Genomic DNA, 22,866 nt, shown 5'->3' on the forward strand with positions numbered 1-22,866 from the left:
TTTAATATCTATATATTCGAGGTAGTGCAATATCATGGCAACTCGTCGTGAAGGCAGAGCACAATATGAGAAAGAGCAAATGATGCTTACAACAACTACTTTGTAGTTTCTTAAGAGTTGACTATGGTGTATCTACACACCGATATTATATAGATATTAAACTCTTAATGTATTATGCCTTGTGCATTTAGTTATTTTAACTACTATTTATGTAATATTGATATTCGTGCCAAATCGCTGTTACAAAAGCTCTGTAAATATTAAATCGTAATTTAATATTCTCCAAATAATTCTCCAGGTAATTCTCCAAATAAGCTGAGAAACATGACTAGGACTATTAACTATTTATTGAACACAATTTAATATGTTAATTTAATGGGGAAAAAAAAAAGGGCAAAATTTTTTTCAAAAACCTTCCATTTTCAAGAGCTCAAAATTCTTCGACTGCACATTTCATATCCTCTAACTCAAAAAGAAAAAAAAAATTTTTTTTTCTTTGAAGAATTTGAAATTAACTAATTATCTGTTCCGCATTGGAGAATTATCTATAGAGCAGCATTTAAGGAATTTGTGCAGGGCGTGGTTTCTCAAACGTGAAGGTGAATGCAATGTGCTATCATCAGCAAAACTATGAATAGGGTTTCCACTTGGTAGAGGAAGGTCATTAAGATACAAGAGGAAAAGAGTAGGAGAAAGAACCTTGGGGGAACATCGGCATTAGTGGAGAAGTTATAAGACAGAGTGCCATCTACTATCACTTGCAGAGTGGTCAGAGAGAGAACTGGATACCCAATTGCAAAAAACAGTTGACAGTATGTAAGATGGAAGCTTGTTAAGAAGACCTTTATGCTAAACACGATCAAAAGCCTTAGAAATATTAGCAGCAACTGCTTGAGTTTCACCAAAATTTTCCATTGAATTTGTCCTTAGATGGGTAACATAGGCCAAATTATCACCAGTAAATTGACACTGACAGAATCTATATTGGTGATCATTGATCAGATGAAGATTTCAAAATAGTTTAGGAGTGGATGGTTAATGGATTTCTCCATTACTTTGAAAAGAGTACAGGTAAGTGCAGTGTGACAATAATTGGATGGGAGGGACTTGTCATCCTGTTTAGGAACTGGCCAGATAAGAGTAAATTTCCAAGCAGAAGGAAAATACCAGTAGAATAAGAAAGTATGAAAAGATGACACAGAACAGGAGTAAGGTCAGGAGCACAAATTTTGAAAGAAGTTGAGAAATATCATCAGGGCCTGGAGCTTTCTTGGCATCAAGACTGTTCAAAAATTCTTTTGACTTCCTTTTGACGAAAGACCACAGGAGGCATTGGATGGAATGTGCTTGGAATGGTAGGAGGTGGTTTAACAAGATTGTCAATAGAAAAGTTAAAAGAACAGTATGATGCTATGTGTATGTATAATTGTGGTTGGGTGGCTCCTAGACTACCGTCCATTTCCGCCTGTGGTGCTGTCTTATTTACAAACTATGTAAAAGGGCCTGAATGTATATTGTGTTCTGTTTGTGTAGCAAATGTGTGTGTGTGTGTGTTGGTTCAGACCCCATAGCCACCGGGGAGCAGTCAACAGCTGGGCAACTGCTGCCTGGTGCCTGCCCCTAGCCACGAGGGACGGGCCTTAATTCAACTAACTGTATGTGAAAACACTAATTCCGCACCCACCTGAGTAGTACAATACAAGTGAGCGCAGGCAAAAGAAAAAAAAAATAATAATAAAAAAAAAAATAGTAAAATAAAAGTGAAATTAAAAAAATATAGTAAAATAAAAATAAAATAAATAAATAAAAAAATAGTAAAATAAAAATAAAAAATAAATTAAAAAATAGTAAAAAAATAAAATAAAATAAAATAAAATAAAAAATAAATAATAAAATAAAAATGAAATAAAAAATAAAAATAAAATAAAATAAAAATAGTGAAAATAAAATAAAATAAAAATAGTGAAAATAAAATAAAATAAAAAATAAATAATAAAATAAAAATGAAATAAAAAAAATAAAAATAAAATAAAATAAAAATAGTGAAAATAAAATAAAAAATAAATAAATAGTAAAATTAAAAGAATAATAAAAAGAAAATAATAAATAAAAATTAAATAAAATAATAAATAAATAAATAAAAAGAGTGTGATGCTAGTAAGTTGGCTTTATCTTTAGCCGAGAAGGTAACAGAACCATCAGATTTTAACAGAGGTGGGAGTACAGATGGGTAAAAGTTGTGGCCAATAGCTTTGGCAAGAGACTTGAATGCTCAAGCACTATTTGGACGCAAAGCAAGTTTTCTACTCTTAGCCTGTTCAAGATCTAATTTGAACTAATTAATAACTGCTTTAAAACTGCTGCGCACTTTGGTGTAGGCAGAAAATGAACCTGGAGATTTGGATATAAGCCAATTGCGATATGCAACATTCTTATTTTTAACAGCTTTAACAGTCTTATATTAGCACATTTATTGGAAAAACTAAGGTTTAGGTGAAGGATGAGATATTAAGATGGAGTGTGGAATAAAGGATTTTATTACCACAAGAATAATCTCATTGGAAGAATCTGAGCAAACATTGACATCAGAAATTTAAAACAGTAATTCAACCAAGGAAAAGAAGAATAGAAATCTTGCAGGTCATGACTATAACTTAATTGTGATCTGAATTGCCCAGAGGACCACTCAGCTCAACTGTGTGCTTTGAAGGGTTTTTTGTGAGAAAATTATCAAGTGTTGGCTGTGTGGTTAGGATTTTCAGGAATTCTGGTAGGTAAATGAACACATTTTAATCATTAGTAATTGCAAAAGCCTCAGCATCTCGAGCAGCTGTGTATGTGACTAGAAAATTGAAGTCAGCTGGAGTTGTGAACATCAAGTTGTAAAATCACCAAGGAAAACTACCTTACTTTTAGGAAAGTTGGACTAGAGAAAGTGAAGTTTCAAAGAAAGGAAGTCAAAGATACCCTTAAATTGAAGGGGGAGGTGAGTAACCATCCACAAGGTTATAAACATTTGCTATTCATTATTTTGGACTTATTTGCTTGGTTATCTAATTTTATAATTGAATTGAAGCATGACAGCTTTGTTTGAAGATAATAAAGCACTCAAAACCTATATTGGTATTATTATGTGTACAGGCAGTTCCCACTTTACGAATTTTCGCTTTACAAGTTTTTTCCCCCCAAATATCAAGTATCAACAGAATCGAAAATATGAACATTAATTGCAATAAATAAATTCTAGACATTAATAAATACGGCATTTCAAACCACTCGTGCACCAGTAGAGTACATTATTACTTTGCATGCCTTTATTTATTTAGGCAGAGATAAGGAGGGAGGTACAACTCTTAAAGAATTTTGGAAAGAATTCCATATTTTAAATGCAATCAAAAGAATAAAACGAGCCTGGGACAAAATTACAGAGAAGTACATGAAGGGTGTTTGGAATAAACTCTGTCATCAATTTATTGATAATTTAAGGATTTCAAGAATCAGCAGAGATCATACAAAATGAAACAAGCAGCCGCTAATATTGCTAACCAATTGCAGCTTGAGGTTTCTGCAACTGACGTCACTGATCTGCTTCAAACACACCATGGAGAGCTCACAAATGAAGACCACTGTGAAATGGCAAAATGTGAAGAAGCTGAGGAAGAAGAAGATTTAACAGCTGAAACTCCTTCGTTCCTTCACTTTCAAGGGGCTTGAAGAAGCTTTTCAACACAGAAAAAGCAATTGAGATTTTTGAGTCACAAGATTCAAATTTTGAGCACACTAGAAAAAGTTGCTAGATACTTAAAAAAATGCTTATGCATGTTATCATGAAATTTACGAAGAAAAGAGCAGACAGACTGTCTTTGAAACAAACGACTCTTGAAGCATTTCTGAAGAAGAAGACGAATCCTTGTGCTTCCAACAAACCAACGAGTGCCGAGCGAATAATGAGTGAAGAACCGTCAATGAGTGTGCATTTAGTCGATGATGATCAAGAATAAACATTCTTTAACATTTGTATGACATAAATAATTTCTTTATTATTATAATTTGCTTGATTTTAAAGATGTGTTTGTCATTTCTTTGGATAAATAAATCATTGTTTAAGCATAAACTATTGGTTTGTTGACCTTTGTTTAATATTACTATGGTCAAATTTCATTGTTGAGAATGTAACCCCTGTTTTTAACATTATGTCTATGTGAATATAATCCCACTTTACGAGCGTGTGCAAGAACGAATTAACTTGTAAAGTCGGGAACTATCTGTATTTCTGAATTGGAAATATGTACATAGCAGGGTAAAATGTTTCATGATATTTTCTTACCCCTTCTTTAGTGACAGTTGAAGCGGTAAGAAAATACCATGAAACGTTTGAAAATACCAGTCGCAACTTCTTTTGATTGAAGTGATCTTTTGTGATGGTGATATTACAAAGACAGCTATCACTGAAGAAGTGGTAGGAAAAACACCATCACAAAAGTTCATTTCGGTCACAAGAGCTTAGGACAGAGACCAAAGTGATCTTTTGTGATGGTGATACTGCAAAGACCTCTCGCTGAAGTAGTGACATCTAAATTCACACGAGGAGTTATTCAAGGAGGGGAATGCCAGAAGTTTATCAAACTCTAACAGGGAGCTAAGTGATTTTGTAATAACTAACAGAAAAGTGGAGGAGAAATTGTTCAAGTTAAACATAAAAAAGGCACCTGGGGTGGATGGAATCTACCCCAGTTATATTGAAGGAGGCAGCGAGGAAAGTTAGCAAACCCTTAGCTATACTTATGAGAGCATCCTTAGATTCAGGGAAGGTCCCTGTGGACTGGAGATGTGCAAATGTATCCCCAATTCACAAAGGGGGGTTCAAAGGGTGATACAAATAATTATAGACCTGTTTAACTTCTGTTCTGGGAAAAATAATGGAATCACTGGTTAAAGAGGTGATACAGTATCACCTAGACAAGACTGCGGTAATAGTTCAGACACAGCATGGGTTTGTTAAGAGAAGTCTTGCCTGGCCAATTTGATTGGATACTATGATGTAGTCACAAAGGAACTGGATGCAAAAAATAATTTTGGTATCATATACTTGGATTTCAGGAAAGCTTATGATACTATTGCACATGGAAGATTGCTGTACAAATAGGAGTGGTATGGCATTAAGGGCAAGTTGCTGCAATGGATAAAGGGATGATTGAGTGGGAGATGGCAGAGAGTGGTAATAAATGGACACTGCTCTACGTGGACTAATGTTATTAGTGGAGTCCCCCAGGGTTTGATGCTGGGCCCATTGTTGTTTCGTGTATTTATCAATGATATCGATGAAGGTATATCAGGATTATTGTCCAAGTTTGCAGATGATACAAAGTTGGCAGGGTTTTTAATGACAGTAAAGACAGTATGCTACTGACAGGATCTAGAAAAGTTAGGCAGAAGTGGCAAATGAAGTTTAACACTGACAAATGTGAAGTACTGCATACCAACTGTGTGGTATTACACTCAGGGAGGGGGAGAATGAAAAAGACATGGGGGTAATTGTGCAGTCAGATATGACGTTCTCTGAGCCATGCAGATGGACTGCCGGAGCAGGTCACGAAGTTTTGTCAATGATATATAGGAGTTTTGCTAGCAGAGACAAGGAAGTGATTATCACTTTGTATAAGGCAATGGTCAGGCCATGCCTTGCGTATTGCATGCAAGTTTCGAGGCCTCATTTTAGGAAGGATGTAGAGTTGCCAGAATGAGTACAGAGAAGAGCAACAAAATTGGTGAGAGAAATGAAGGGGTGTACTTACGAAGAACAGCTTAAGTTCTGCAAGGTGCAGCATCTGGAGACTAGGCACCTGCGAGGTGATCTTATTGAGGTGTATAAGGGCTCAATACTGATCGGATACTTCTGCTTGCTCAGATTAAGAACCTGAAGGGGCATAGATTCAAATTGAGTTAAGACAGTTGTAGAATAGATGTGTGGAAGTTTGCCTTTAGCCAGCAGGTAGTTGATTGCTGGAACAGGCTCAAGCTAATGGGAGTGCTGTGGCTCAGGGGAGAACTGAGGAGGGCAGTTGCCCTCTGAATCACAGCCTTTTAAAATGCACTGCTTGCATGATGTTTGTGGGACATGATATTGCCATGGGGAATGTCTTTGTCTGTTCGCGATGTAAGGAGTGCAAGGAAATCGGGTGACAACTCCATGTTGTTATGGCTCTATATAAGATCTTGAAGGACAGGTTGGATGCCCTCGAAGGATCTAAATTGAGGGCCCATCAAGCTCTCAGCTGCCCACATCAACGCCAGAGCTTGCACTTGATCATCACGCAACACAATGGCAACTCCCAAGGCAGAATGCACTGGTCCAACAGGAACTAGTAGATGTTGGTGACTCTATGTAATGGGGAACATGCTTTTTAAAAGGATAGGTGGAACACGACCAGGGTATGTCTGCCCGGGGCAAAGGTTGATGACGTTCTAGAGCGGATATCATCTTTTAAGGACACAAAAGGTGATATAGTTGTACACATTGGCACTAATGATATTAAGAGTAGGAGACGGGCAGAATTACTTAACAAGTACAGGTCACTGTTGAAAAAAAGCCGTGAATTAGGGTTGAATTTGAAGGTGTCTGCAATTCTGCCCAGACACGATAGGAGGGAGTATATGATGAGAGCCTTGTCGATCAATTTGGCCCGGGAAAGATTGTGCAAGGCTCAAAGGGTAAAATTTTTTTTCAGCCTGGTCTGTACTTGTTAACAGGAGAGACTGCTTCGACAGGGATGGGATACACTTAAATAGAAAGGGTGCAAGAATATTTGCTGATGCTATCGAGGCAGTGGCAGTGTTAGGTGGGTCGGAAAACTGCTAGCTTGGGGGGGGGATACAAGGACTAATAGATTAACAGTAGCCACTGGCAGAGGTGAAAGTGATTCTTTTACTGCTTCTATTGGAAGAGCAGCAGCCTGGAAAACAAGATGCAGGATATTTCAAAGACTGCTGGGAGTCATTGGGGTACAAGTAAACACATGGGTTGTGTTAGGGTAGCTAAGAATAGGAACAAGTGCATGTATACTTGTGTGTACACCAGTGCTAGGAGTTTGGTAAATAAATTTGATGAACTTGAGGTATTTCTCAAAACATCAAAGGTAGATATTGTTGGGATATCAGAGACGCAGTGTCACACAGATATAAGGAATGCAGAACTGGAATTTGGGGAGAACAATGTGTGCAGAAAGGATAGAAAGGGAGGAGGGGTTATGCTATTAGTTAAGAAACACATAAAATCCAAGGAAGTGAAGCCAGTCGACATCACTGGACAGTGCAGTGTCGAGTCAGTTTGGTGTGATATAAGCATTGGGAGATAAAAATTGAGAGTAGGAGTGTGCTATAGGCCTAATGACTCTGTTGAGTATAATAAGAAACTGTACAGGGAAATAGAGTGAGCCAGTAAATCAGAGAGTCTTATAATGGGGGATTTTAATTTCCCAGATATTGACTGGAATTTGTGGGTTGGTCATTCACACAGTAGCAAGGCTTTTGTGGATTTATTGGATGATTGTTTTCTACATCAGCATGTTCGGGAGGCAACTAGAGGGAGTAATGCTCTTGATCTGATTATCAGTAGTGATTCTTCATTCATTAAGAATGATAAAGGAACCACTAGGTGGCAGTGATCACAGTGTGCTGAAGTGGGATTTACTCAAAGAAGTAACTACCATTAGGGGTAAAGGTTATTGCTTTCATAAAGGCAACTACGATGGACTGAGGCAGTATTTAAATTCTATACAGTGGGACCAACTGATGATGTTACCAACAGCAAATTCAAAATGGGAAGCATTCAAAGAATTAATCTTGGAAGCTACTAGGCTTTACATACCAACCAAGAAATATTGTTCATTGTTTAGACCTAAATGGATGTCAGATGAACTAATCAGACATATGGCAGAGAAGAAAAATGCATGGGATACATACAAATTAACATATGACGCAGAAGCCTATGATAGATACAAGTTGATCTGTAACCAAGTTACAAAGGAGGTTAGGCAGACGAAGGCAGATTACGAGAAATCTTTGGCAAGGGATGCAAAGAGTTCTTTACTTATGTAAACTCTAGAAGGAAGGGGATGAATCAGTTTGGTCCACTTGATGTCGATGGTTCAACTGTTGATGATCCTGCTCAGGTAGCTAACAAACTAAATGAATATTTTGCATTGACATTCACACATGAGGAGTTATTCAGCGAGGGGAATGCCAGAGGTGAATTCAACTCTGGCAGTAAGCTAGATAATCTTGTAATAACTGAGAGTAAAGTGGAGAAGAAATTGTTGAAGATAAACACAAGAAAGGCACATGGGGTGGGTGGGATCTATCCAGTTATACTAAAGGAGGCAGCAAAGGAAGTAAGCAAACCTTTAGCCATAATTATGAGAGCTTCCTTGGACTCAGGGGAAGTACCCATAGACTGGAGATGTGCAAATGTGACCCCAATTCACAAATGAAGATCAAAAGCTGACACAAGGAATTATAGACCTGTGAGTTTAACTTCTGTTCCAGGAAAATTAATGGAGGCACTGGTTAAAGAAGCACTGCAGGATCATCTAGACAAGACTTCAGTTATAGCTTGGACACAGCATGGGTTTGTTAAGGGAAAGTCTTGCTTGACCAATTTGATTGGATACTATGATGCAGTCACAAAAGAACTGGATGCAGGGAATAACTTTGATATTATATATTTGGATGTTAGAAAGGCTTTTGATAGTGTTGCACATGGAAGAGTGCTGCACAGATTGGAGCAGCGTGGCATTGGAGGCAAATTGCTGCTATGGATAAAGGGATGGTTCAGGGGGAAAAGACAGGAGTGGTGATCAATGAACACTGCTCATCGTGGACTAATGTTATTAGTGGAGTCCCTCAGGGTTCAGTGTTGGGTCCATTATTGTTTTCTGTATTTATAAATGATATTGATGATGGTATATCAAGCTTAATGTCCAAGTTTGCAGACAATACAAAGGTTGGCAGGGTTGTTAAGGACACTACTGACACTATGCTGCTTCAACAGGATCTGGAAAGGTTGAGCAGATGGGCTGAGAGGTGGCAAATGAAGTTTAACATTGACAAATGTAAAGTACTACATATGGGAAACAGGAACCCCAGAGCAACGTATCAATTCTGTGGTACTACACTGACAGTGGTAGAGAATAAAAAGGACCTGGGGGTAATTGTGCAGGCAGATATGAAGTTCTCTGAGCAGTGCAGACGTGCTGCAAGAGTAGCTCATGGTGTCTTGTCAGTGATATACAGGAATTTTTCTAGCAGGGATAAGGAGATGATTATCCCTTTGTATAAGGCAATGGTCAGGCCACACCTTGAGTACTGTATACAGGTCTGGAGGCCTTATTTTAAGAAGGCTGTAGAGCTGTTGGAACGAGTACAGAAAAGGGCAACAAGGTTAGTGAATGGAACAAAGGGTTGCTCTTATGAAGAAAGGCTTAAATTTTGCAAATTACAGTGTCTGGAGACTAGGCACCGGCGAGGTGATCTGATAGAGGTGTAAAAAGCCTTGAATGGTTTGAGCATGCTCAATGTCGATGGGAATCTTCCTCTTGCTTAGAATAATCACCTGAGATGGCAAAAATTCAGATTGAGGAAAGACAGATGTAGGATAGATGTGCGGAAATTTGCCTTTAGCCAGCGGGTAGTTGGTTGGTGGAACAGACTTTCATCCTTTGTTGTGGAAGTTGATAGCCTAAATAAATTTAAGGCTCAGCTGGACAGGTATTTTGAACGAATGGAGGGATAAAATGGAAGTGTTTTTTTTTTTTTTTTTTTTTTTTTTATTTTGGCTGATGCTGCATAAGCATCATATGCCTCTACTAATGCCAATACTAACAGACTTCCATGTGTTGTCGTGGAAGTTGATAGCTTAAATAAATGTAATAAAACATTTGGAGTGACTGAATGATTGAAATGGGAAAGGTGTTTTTTTTTTTTTCTTTTCGGCTGATGCTGTATAAGCTTTCTTTCTTGCATCATATGCCTCAACTAATGCTATTGCTAATGTGGTAAGAAGATACCACAAAATGTTTGACCACATTATATACATATTTTGAATTTGTAAATAAACATAATAATTACCAATGTAGCTTTTGAGTGCGTTAATATCTTCATTCATAACAGTTTACCTATATATCATGCTACTCTAGGAATAGCATTCACCCTATCGTACAAGGAGACCACAGGCTTTTGCAACACTGGCCAAAAGAAAAAATTAGATGAGAAAATACAAATTGTGCTTCCCTCCTCACATAAGTAGCTATCTCTTTCACTTTTAAATTTATTCAGACTGTCAGCCTCAACTACCAGGAAAGCAACTTCTTCCAACAGTCAGTGACTCGCTGGTTAAAAGAAAATGTCCTACAATTAATCTAAACCTCTTCCTCTGTAATTTGAATTTACGGCTCCTAGTTCTGGAATTCTTTATAACAGTGAAAATTCCACCATTATCCATTTTACTAATCCCTCTAAGAGCCTTAAACCTCAATCGGGTCACCTCTGAGGTGCCTGGTTTCCAAGCTCCGTAGCCCATGTAATGTCTTTCCTCATACAGGTGGTGCTTTTTGCCGATGTCACCATGCAAATTGTGTAGTTTTGGACACTGTCAGTGTCGTTTTTCAGGTGAAGTCTTCATACTTGAACACACTATTCCAAATGTGACCTCCCCATCTACAGGTTATTGTTTGATAAATCATCAATAGGACACCATTGACTTTCCTCGTTGCCTGTTTATATTGCTCGGAAAACTTTATATCTGTTTGTGTCGTAACTCCAAATTCCTTTCTTTCTCTACTATTTTTAATTCAACCTCACCAAGTGTATAATTTATTTTGAGGTTGCTGTTTCCTAAGTGTGAGACCTTGTATTTTGCTGTATTAAAACATAGCTGCCACTTTTCTGAACATTCTGAAGTCTGTTCAGGTTATCCTGAAAGGGCGCAACTTGGCATTGATCATTAATGACTCTACTAATCTTTATACCCTTTGACATCGTGCTTTCTATCTCTTCGTCGATGTTATTTATGAAAATCAGAAAGAATAGTGGTCCAAGGACCGATCTTTCGGGGACCCCACTCCTGACATTTCGCTATTCTGAAGAATATCCATTAATCACAACCTTCTGTTCTGCATCCACCCAGAAATTCATTTTAGAATCTTTCTAGTAATCCAATATGTTCCAACTTATATGGTATTCTCTCCCTCTAATGAGGGACTGAGTCAAATGCTCTGCTAAAATCCAAATAAACTGTGTTGAAATTGTTCTGTACAGCCAGCAGAATAGCCTACTAAGTTAGTTAAACATGATTTTCCTTTAACAAAACCATGTGTATCCTTCTGAATACCATACCTATGTAAATGTCCCTGGATTGCACTCTTAATCATTGCCTCTAAGACTTTCCCCACCACTGAAGTCAGACTAACTGGTCTGTGGTTATCGACTTCACTGTTAAAAACCATTTTTATATATTGGTGATGTTGGGCACTTCTCCAATGCAAAGGAATTGGATTGGAGAAGTGCCAATATATCTATGTGCCAAAGATGCCCACATAATTAACCTCTATGGTTCTATACACTCTATGGCAGTTTTCCTCAAAATTGCTGGGTGTATTCCATCGACTCCAGGAGCCCTATTTGCCTTTATGCTGAAATGTTTTTTCTAACAAACAGTCGTTTGTAATTTCTAAATCACTAATTTCATGTCACAGCCTCTTCTCAGCATGAACGGTCTTTTGTCAGTGAAAACAAATGCAAAGTACTTATTCAATTCATCCACAACATCAGCTGGGTTGTCTAAGACTTTCTCACACCCAGTCACCCAGTGCACAAGGGTCCAATCTGATGAGCTTTCTTCATTGTATTCAAATACATGAAATAATTCTTGCCCCCATTTTTTTCTCTCTTACTGGTACTTTCTCATATGCAGCCCTGGCCTCTCTAACCTTAATTTTGGAACTTTTATAGATAAAAGCTGCATCTGTTGTGGGCTTCATTGCTTTTTATCATTCTGTAACTATCCCATGCTGTCTTTTTCTGCTCTATTTGACCAGCCAGCTCCATATTTGTCCATTTTGGCATCCTCCTCCTGTAATATTTTTTAATGGTATGTATGCATTCATGGCTTCTGTGATTTTTACTTTAAAGGTATTCCATAATTCAAATGTATTCACCATCACTCTGCAATCTGGCCATTCAATAGATGCTATATAGTTCCTTAAACTGCCAAAGTCCCCATTTTCTGAAATTAAAACCCGTGCCTTTAACTGCTGCAACATCATTCTTCATTTTCAAACCGACAATTGTGTGATTACTGTGTGACAATGGTTCCTGTATGTTAAGCCCTGTGATGTCACCTGATTCGTGAAAGCAATGCTTGACGTCAAGAATATTCTCATCCCTAGTATTTTATCTGACATGCTGGTATAAATAATAATCTAGTTTATTTTTTAAAAAAAATTTCTCCCTGCTGAATTTCCCTCTCACTTATTCCAATCAATCTGGGACAAATTGAAGTCACCCATAAAAAACATTTGCACTTGCTTGCCCGTTCCATCTGCTTTGTTTGAGTGTTGCAACTGAAAAATGTGAGCGTCTGAAGTAGGGGCTTCGGACGCTCACATTTTTAAACTTAACTGTCACCTCCATCGATGTAGAAAGATCTTTCTTCTTTTTAAATGATGATAAATGCTACATATTTACATTGGGTCACATTAAAAATATATTACTGTTTACTGTAACAAGTTTATTCCACAGGTGAGTTAGCATTAGTTGAGGCATATGATGCAAGGAAGCAAGCTTATACAGCATCAGCAAAAAAAAAAAAAAAAAAACCCCTTCCCATTTCACCCATCCGGTCACTTCAAATGTTTGTCTAGTTCAGCCTTAAATTTATTTAAGCTATCAACTTCCACAACAACAGATGGTAGTCTGTTCCAGCAATCAACTACCTGCTGGCTAAAGGCAAACTTCCACACATCTATTCTACAGCTGTCTTAACTCAGTTTGAATCTATGCCCCTTCATGTTCTTAATCTGAGCAAGTGGAAATATCCCTTCAGCATTGAGCCTGCTCAAAACATTCAAGGCCGTATACACTTCGATCAAATCACCTCACAGGTTCCTAGTCTCCAGATGCTGAACTTTCTGAATTTAAGCCTTTCTTTGTAAGTGCACCCCTTTGTTACTCTCACCAATCTTGTTGCCCTTCTCTGCACTTGTTATAGCAACTCTACATCCTTCCTAAAATGGGGCCTCCAAACCCATATACAGTACTCAAGGTGTGGCCTGACCATTGCCGTACACAAAGGGATAATCACCTCCTTGTCTCTGCTAGCAAAATTCCTATATATCATTGACAAAACACCATGACCTGCTCTGGCAGCCAGTCTCCACTGCTCAGAGAACTTCATATCTGACTACACAATTACCCCCCATGTCTTTTTCATTCTCCACTTCCCTGAGTGTAGTACCACACAGTTGGTATGTTTCTCTTGGGTTACTGCTACCCATATGCAGTACTTCACATTTGTCAGTGTTAAACTTCATTTGCCACTTCTCTGCCCATTTACCTAACTTTTCTAGATCCTGTTGCAGTAGCAAACTGTCTTTACTGTCATTAAAAACCCTGCCAACCTTTGTATCATCTGCAAACTTGGAAAAACTTGGAGAGTTTGGGAATGAGAGTAGCCTGTGCGGACGAAGCTCCTTGACGCTCTTGGAACAGAGAAGTTTTTCCTGATTTATTTTCTGATTTATTAGCTTAAATTGGCATATTAACTTATTTTCTAGAGTAGCTTTATATTCCTAGTTACGATACTTAGTTTAAAGTTTAACTTAGACAGAGATTTTGTAGGTATTACTTAGTATCGGTAACGGTATCAAATCATGTGTTACAAATTGAACAAGAGGGTTTTTTTTTTTTTTTTAACCAAATTTAGTCGATTTATTAACCAATTGTTATATCAAATTATCTTCTATAAGTAGATTATAGACCTAGTCAGGATCCTTAGTTTATTCTAAATTGAGATAGCGAGATTTGGAAGCTAATCAATACTTACGAGTCCGTAGAAGTACCGTTCGTGAATTCCCGCCATTTTTACACGATAGCATAAGCTTAGTGTAGTATATTGCATAATATAATATTGTCAATTAATCAGTAAATCTATTAATCTTGATAAACTTTATTGTCAATTTAATTGTACTTTTAACTCTATATATATATATATAACGACTTAACTGTAACAAATAATTAATACATAACTATAGTGGTACAAGTGATACGGAAGTTGTATAAAGGGAACTCATAGAAAACACTAGATACCGAAAAAATAAATATAGCGTTATAACTGTTTTGGGATATAACTTAAGGATTTAATTTTGTTCTGAAATTGAAATTTTATTGAATTAACTCAGAATCATGACTCAGACCAGAGCAGCAAAGCAAAAGGCTCAAGCTAATGGGAGTGCTGTGGCTCAGGGGAGAACTGAGGGGGGCAGTTGCCCTCTGAATCACAGTCTTTTAAAATGCACTGTTTGCTTGATGTTTGTGGAGCAGTCGGGTACGGGACATGATACTGCCAAGGGGGATGTCTTTGTGTGTGCACGATGTAAGGAGTGCAAGGAAATCAGGCGACAACTCAGCGTTGTTATGGGCCTTTATGAGAGCTTGAAGGACAGGGTGGATGCCCTCGAAGGAAATAAATTGAGGGGGCCCATCAAGCTCTCAGCTGCCCACATCAACGCCAGAGCTTGCACTTGGTCATCAGGCAACACAGAGGCAGCCCCCTAGGCAGAATGCGTTGGTCCCACAGGAACTAGCAGTTTTTGGTGACTCTATTGTCAGGGAAACGGGGAACATGCTTTGTAAAAAGGATAGGTGGAATAGGACCACGGTATGTCTGCCAGGGGCAAAGGTTGATGACGTTGTAGAGCAGATATCATCTTTTAAGGGCACAAAAGGTGATATAGTTGTACACGTTGGCACTAATGATATTAAGAGTAAGAGACCGGCGGAATTACTTAGCAAGTACAGGTCACTGTTGAAAAAAAGCCGTGAATTAGGGTTGAATTTGAAGGTGTCTGCAATTCTGCCCAGACACGATAGGAGGGAGTATATGATGAGAGCCTTGTCGATCAATTCGGCCCGGGAAAGAATGTGCAAGGCTCAAGGGGTAGAATTTTTTTCAGCCTGGACTGTACTTGTTAACAGGAGAGATTGCTTCTACAGGGATGGGATACACTTAAATAGAAAGGGTGCAAGAATTTTTGCTGATGCTGTCGAGGCAATGTTAGGAGGGTCGGAAAACTGCTAGTTGGGGGGGATACAATGACTAATAAATTAACAGTAGCCACTGGCAGAGGTGGAAGTGATTCTTGCACTGCTTCTATTGAAATGAGCAGAAGCCTGAAAAACAAGATGCAGGATATTTCAGAGACTGCTGGGAGTCATTGCGGTACAAGTAAACACATGGGTTGTGTTAGGGTAGCTAGGAATAGAAACAGGTGCATGTATACCTGTGTGTACACCAATGCTAGGAGTTTGGTAAATAAATTTGATGAATTTGAGGTATTGCTCAAAACATCAAAGGCAGATATTGTTGGGATATCAGAGACGTGGTGTCACACAGATATAAGGAATGCAGAACTGGAATTTGGGGAATACAATGTGTATAGAAAGGATAGACAGGACAGGAGGGGAGGAGGGGTTATGCTATTAGTTAAGAAACACATAAAATCCAAGGAAGTGAAGCCAGTCGACATCGATGGACAGGGCAGTGTCGAGTCAGTTTGGTGTGACATAAGCATAGAGAAATCAAAATTGAGAGTAGGAGTGTGCTATAGGCCTAATGACTCTGATGAGTATAATAAGATATTGTACAGGGAAATAGAGTGGGCCAGTAAATCAGAGAGTCTTATAATGGGGGATTTTAATTTCCCAGATATTGACTGGAATTTGTGGGTTGGTCACTCACACACTAGCAAGGCTTTTGTGGATTTATTGGATGATTGTTTTCTACATCAGCATGTTTGTGCGGCAACAAGAGGGAGCAATACTCTTGATCTGATTATCAGTAGTGATTCTTCATGCAAAGAATCTGCAGATAAATGAACGACTAGGTGGCAGTGATCACAGTGTGTTGAAGTGGGATTTACTCAAGGAGGTAACTACCATCAGAGGTAAAGGGAAGGGTTTTTGTTTTCGTAAAGGCGACTATGATGGTCTGAGACAGTATTTAAATTCTATACAGTGGGACCAACTGATGATGTTACCAACAGCAAATTCAAAATGGGAAGCATTCAAGGAACTAATCTTGGAAGCTACCAGGCTTTACATACAAACTAAGAAATATTGTTCAAGGTTTAGGCCTAAATGGTTGTCAGATGAACTAATGAGACATGTGGCAGAGAAGAAAATTGCATGGAATACATACAAATTAATGAGTGACATGGAAGCCTATGATAGATATAAGTTGGTCTGTAACCAAGTCACAAAGGAGATTAGGCAGGCAAAGGCAGACTACGAAAAATCCTTGGCAAAGGATGCAAAGTAAAACAGAAAAGAGTTCTTTACCTATTTAAACTCAAGAACGAAAGGGATGAATCAGATTGGTCCACCGGATATTGATGGTTCAACAGTTGAGGATCCTGCTCAGGTGGCTAACAATCTAAACAAGTATTTTGCATCTACATTCAAGCATGAGGAGTTATTCAGGAAGGAGAATGACGTAGGTAAAGTAAACATTGGCAGTGAGTTAGATGATTTTGTAATAACTGAGAGGAAAGTGGAGGAGAGATTGTTGAGGATAAACATAAAAAAGGCACCTGGGGTGGATGGGATCTATCCAGTTATATTAAAGGAGGCAGCATAGGAAGTAAGCAAACCCCTAGCCATAATTATGAGAGCTTCTTTGGACTCAGGGGAGGTACCCATAGACTGGAGAAGTGCAAATGTAACCCCAATTCACAAAGGAGGATCAAAGGCTGACACAAGTAATTATAGACCTGTTAGTTTAACTTCTGTTCCATGTAAATTAATGGAGGCACTGGTTAAAGAAGCACTGCAGGATCATCTAGACAAGAATTCAGTTATAGCTCAGACGCAGCATGGTTTTGTTAAGGGCAGGTCTTGCCTGACCAATTTGATTGGATACTATGATGTAGTCACAAAAGAACTGGATGCAGGGAATAACTTTGATATTATATATTTGGATCTTAGAAAGGCTTTTGATACTGTTGCACATGGAAGACTTTTGCACAAATTGGAGCAGTGTGGCATTGGAGGCAAATTGCTGCTATGGATAAGGGGATGGTTGAGTGGCAGAAGACAGAGAGTGGTAATCAATGGACACTGCTCAAGTGGACTAATGTTATTTGTGGAATTCCTCAGGGTTCAGTGCTGGGTCCGTTGTTGTTTTCGGTGTTTATGAATGATATTGATGATGGTATATCAAGTTTAATGTCCAAGTTTGCAGATGATACAAAGGTTGGCAGGGTTGTTAAGGACACTACTGACGCTATGCTGCTGCAACAGGATCTGGAAAGGTTGAGCAGATGGGCTGAGAGGTGGCAAATGAAGTTTAACATTGACAAATGTAAAGTACTACATATGGGAAACAGTAACCACAGAGCAACGTATCAACTCTGCGGTACTACACTGACAGTGGTGGAGAATGAAAAGGACCTGGGGGTAATTGTGCAGGCAGATATGAAGTTCTCTGAGCAGTGCAGACGAGCTGCAAGAGTAGCTCATGATGTCTTGTCAATGATATACAGGAATTTTTCTAGCAGGGATAAGGAGGTGATTATTCCCTTGTATAAGGCAATGGTTAGGCCACATCTTGAGTACTGTATACAGGTCTGGAGGCCTCATTTCAAGAAGGATGTAGAGCTGCTGGAACGAGTACAGAGAAGGGCAACAAGATTAGTGAATGGAACAAAGGGGTGCTCTTACGTAGAAAGGCTTAAGTTTTGCAAATTACAGTGTCTGGAGACTAGGCACCAGCGAGGTGATCTGATAGAGGTGTATAAAGCCTTGAATGGTTTAAGCATGCTCAATGCTGATGGGATTCCTCCTCTAGCTCAGAAAAATCACCTGAGAGGGCATAAATTCAAATTGAGGAAAGACAGATGTAGGATAGACGTGCGGAAATTTGCCTTTAGCCAGCGGGTGGTTGGTTGGTGGAACAGACTTCCATCCCTTGTGGTGGAGGTTGATAGCCTAAATAAGTTTAAGGCTCAGCTGGACAGGTATTTTGAACGAACAGAGGGGTGAAGTGGAAGTGGGTTTTTTTTTTTTTTTTTTTGGCTGATGCTGCATAAGCTTGCTTTCTTGCATCAACCTCTTTCTGCTTTGTGCAGAAAGAGGTTATGTCTAACACATACTATAAATTTTTATAGCTTTCATAATTTGAAGCTTTTGCCCTAGATGTAACCACGATAAACTGCTAATTAACCCTTAACTGGAGAGGTGTTGTTTCTAGGACATAAATGGAGATGTGTCATCTCAGGGATTACATTTTATATTTTATCTTAATAGAAAAATATAGCTAATTTATGGGAAAATAATTAAAACAAAGTCAATATTAATCAATATCACAAAGGTATAAAAAAAACTTTGAATACCTTGTTGAGAACCGTATATTTTTTTCTGGTTCTGCCTCTGCTTGGATGTAGTAGTAGTGGTATGTGATGCAAGAAAGCATGTGTATGAGCTTATGCAGCATCAGCCAAAAAAAAAAAAAAAAAAATCACACCATTCCCTCCAAATGCCTGTCCAGTTCCTCCTTAAATTTATTCAGCCTATCAACTTCCACAACGACAGATGGAAGTTTGTTCCAGCAATTAACCACCCGCTGGCTAAAGGCAAATTTCCGCACATCTATTCTAAATCTGTCTTTTCTTAATTTGAATTTATGCCCCCTTAGGTTCGTAATCTGAAAAAGTGGAAGGATTCCATCAGAATTCAGCATGCTCAACCCATTCAAGGCCTTATACACCTCAATCAGATCACCGTGCAGGTGCCTAGTTTCCAGCCACTGCAGTTTGCAGAACTTAAGCCTCTCTTGGTAAGAGGATCCCTTCATTCCCTCACCAATCTTGTTGCCCTTCTCTGTACACGCTCAAGTAAATCTACATCCTTCCTAAAATGAGGCCTCCAGACCTGTACGCAGTACACAAGGCGTGGCCTGACCATTGCCTTATACAGAGGGATAATCACCTCCTTTTCCATGCTAGCAAAATTCCTATATATCATTGGCAAAACCCCATGACCTGCTCTGGCAGCCTGTCTGCATGCTTTGTGCTTGTCTTTTCAGTACAGGTACTTCCACAACTAGATTATGTTTATGTGTACGAGAATTTGGTTGTATTTCAGTCTTACACTATCTAAACCTATTCATCTAAATCTATCTAAAAATACTGCATGGTAACTATCTAATTGTTCTGTTTGTTCTTCATCACTGTCTGTGGATATTCTGAACTCATGTTATGTTCTGATTTAACAAAATGGTCATCCTCTTCATCACTAATAACACCTACATCACTGTCACATTCATTAAACCATTTTCTGACAGTTTCCTCAAAATCTGGATCAGAGATACGAACCCTTTTTGAACATCCAGCTATGCTTACTTATGACGCACAGAGAGAGGCGACATCTTTGAGACTACTGATCAGAATGTTTATATAATTTCTGTTATTGCAATCTATTTCTTCACTCTTAACTATGCCATAAAGATCGCAAGTAATCATTTTAATATTAGGTAGACAATTGGTCAAGTTGGGGTAGTCGTTTGCGAGATTTTCTTAAACTAGAAAATGGTATAGTCTGAGAGACTACCCCTCTCCACTTAAGGGTTAATAACTGTTAGTGTTACTGCATATAATAAGGTTTTGTTGCATATTTTCATATATTTAATTGCATAATTGTATGCCTGTGTTTAGTGCATATTATCCAGCATCTAATTATAATCTTTTAATAAAATGTCTTATGTTCTATCATTGAGTTGTTACATATGTATAAAAAAATAATAATAAATAAACGTACTTGATGATTTGGTCCAAATTATATTTAATTGCAAAGGCAACTGCATCTTTTTTTATGATATTTTTTCTTCAGTTTGTAAATTTTGAGATATTAGATATGATATCTTCAACTGTTACTGTATTGAAAAATAATTTTATTTAAACATGAAACACATCTTTTGTTGATTGATTTTAAATATTGGATCATTTTATGGGACTAAATCATAGCCAATTAAGCAACTAAGATTTAAGAAAGTTTAATGAAAATCTTTAATAATACGTTATCATTAATTATTTCAGATACATAGAGAATGGAGATGTATCCACAGACGAGGTTGATGACGATAATTATTCAGGTTTCTATATCACTATGACTACTGAGGATCTTTTGCAGCCAGGCCATGTAGTTAAGGAAAGATGGAAAGTTGTGAGTACTAAAAATATCTTGGCAAATTGTAGTCTTTGTTTTTCTAGTACTGTTAAACAATAATGATAACATCATCATAAATATCTTTTGTGTTGTTGCTTAACAGTACAAGAGAAACAAACTCTGTAATATGCCACGATATTTAAAAAATATGTTACCCCTAACGTACATACTGTACTTATATACTCACATTAGAAGTGTATGTATATTGCAAACAAAGCCCAAAACGTATATTGTAGAATTGTGTAACCATTTCATGTTTTTTTTTTTTTTTTTTTTAAGAAAACACTAATAAATGTTAGTGCCTGTTATCCAAATTTCAGAATAGCAAAATTGTGATAATGTCATTTTTTTGTCTTCAATACAGCAACTATCCAGTTGACCCTTGAATTTCTCTAAGCTGTCAGCCTCAGTTACTTATGGAGGTAACTTTTTCCAGTAATCAACAACTTTGCTGGGTAAAAAAAAAAACTTTCTTCAAACCATTGTAAGCCTCTTCTTCCATAATTTTAATTTATGGGCCCTAGTTCTGGAATCATATATAACAGTGAACATTTCAGCTTCATTCTTTAACTGTCCCCATTCAGAGCTTTACAGGCCTCAGCCAGGTCTCCCTCTAAGACGCCTGGTTGCCAAGCTCTGTAATTCACATAATTGAAGTCTTTCCTCATACTGTTACATTTTTTCAGATCTTATTTTGCAGATTTCCTATCTTTGCTTCCTTTAAGATGTTCAAATGTCTTTCTTTTCAGGTGCAGTCTGCATACTTGGTTGCATTATTATTATTATTATTATTATTATTATTATTAGCCATATAGTGCAAGGAAGCCTGAGGCTTATGCTGCACCAGCCAAAAAATTTTCTGAGTTACCCAGAGCAGAGAGAGTGAGTGAGTGAGGGTCAGAAGTAGAAGGGAATCATCAAGAAAGAGAAGAATAATGATATCCAGCTCAGGACCCTGGGTGTGCCAAGCCCATACTCATCAGATATGAGCCTCTGGGGTTAATTCCAATTGCAGTCTTAGAGTTGCCTTATACAGTGGGATTATGACCTCCCTATTTCTCTGAGCTGTCTGATAAATCATTGATAGGACACCATGTGCTTTCTTAGTCTCATATCTACACTACTTCATATCTGCTTGTATCATAACTCCCAGATCCCTTTCTTCCACTGCTGTTTATATTCAGCTCCACCAAGTATGTGTTATTTTGGGGTTGCTATTCTTCAAGTAGACATAGTGTTTGTAACGTGGTGCCAGTGGTTTCCCACAAAATTGCACTTAGTGGCACTGTGAAGATGCAAGACTGCAAAGGCAGATGAGTGGGAGTTGTGTTGGGTACCGTGAATTGTACTGTGGCACTGACAAATCTTGGCACCATATAATGTATGACTGTCCTGACTATGAAGACGAGATTTATTCTGATCACAAAGATTATTAATTTGCCAAAGGACCAAGAACATATACTAATTCATACCCATGACAATTATAAATACTTCACCACTTTTGCACAGGATGTCTTCAACAGATGAAGAACATTAAGGAGCCTAAACCATCAAGACCAATAACTTGAGACAGATTCTGGGCATCCCTCTCCAGTAGCATCAACTGCCAACCTCATCGAAGCTCAATTGAACTGAAATTCACTTCCTTCCTTCATCCAAGTTTCATCGGGCTGATATCTGCAACTGAATCTGCAGGCAAGATCAATCAGTACCTGATCCCACTCAAGACTCCAAACCCACTGGAGACACCAGCCGCTTTTCTGCCACAAGCCACATTGGCAATCAAACTGAGCACTCTAGCCTGGTTTTCTTTTACTCTCCTCCCTGGCTGGGGGAGGAGGAGATTGGTTCCTGTCTCCTCCCTCGTCACCCTTTTTCTCCACCTGGTGAGGCATGGGCCTGCCTCACTGAATTTCTGGGGTCGCCTTCTCTATCGTCCCCATACCTCTGTCTTCCCCCCCAGCCTTCAGTCTCCCCCTCTACTCTGTCTAACTTGCAGTGTACACCCTACACAACTTAACAATTAATAATGTCCAAATTTAAACTATGATTACATAAACCTCTCTTGGCCTTTTATATTCTAGTGCTAACCCCCTTTTTTATTCTGATCATAAAGATTATTAATTTGCCAAAGGACATTTTTGCACAGGATGTCTTCAACGGATGAAGAACATTAAGTTACTTGCAGGAATCTCACCAATCTGAGATTCCCACAAGTAACAAAGTGCATCACAAGATTACAAAATACAGTATGCAAGTTAAGTGAAAAGGGAACCTTTTCACTTAACTTGCCAACTGAAGACGTTTTTTAACGAAAGTCCTTTGTTACGACTATTGGCTTATCCACTATTTAGAATCCCAATTTAACCCAAT

General features: G+C 38.2%; 1 protein-coding gene across 4 annotated transcripts in view; it reads left to right on the forward strand.

The window, feature by feature from the left end:
- Window positions 1-22,866, forward strand: part of LOC150084851 (uncharacterized) — a 231,879-nt gene that overhangs the window by 139,661 nt on the left and 69,352 nt on the right. For all 4 annotated transcript variants that reach the window (XM_090376645.1, XM_090376646.1, XM_090376648.1 and 1 more), the window contains exon 2: window positions 20,364-20,490. In XM_090376645.1, coding sequence (XP_090232771.1) covers window positions 20,364-20,490 — 127 coding nt within the window. The remainder of the gene's footprint in view (window positions 1-20,363; window positions 20,491-22,866) is intronic.

The sequence above is a fragment of the Mastigoproctus giganteus genome, chromosome 6 (assembly GCF_048544385.1).
Source record: "Mastigoproctus giganteus isolate SK-2022 chromosome 6, ASM4854438v1, whole genome shotgun sequence".
In the NCBI taxonomy this organism is placed as follows: Eukaryota; Metazoa; Arthropoda; class Arachnida; order Uropygi; family Thelyphonidae; genus Mastigoproctus; species Mastigoproctus giganteus.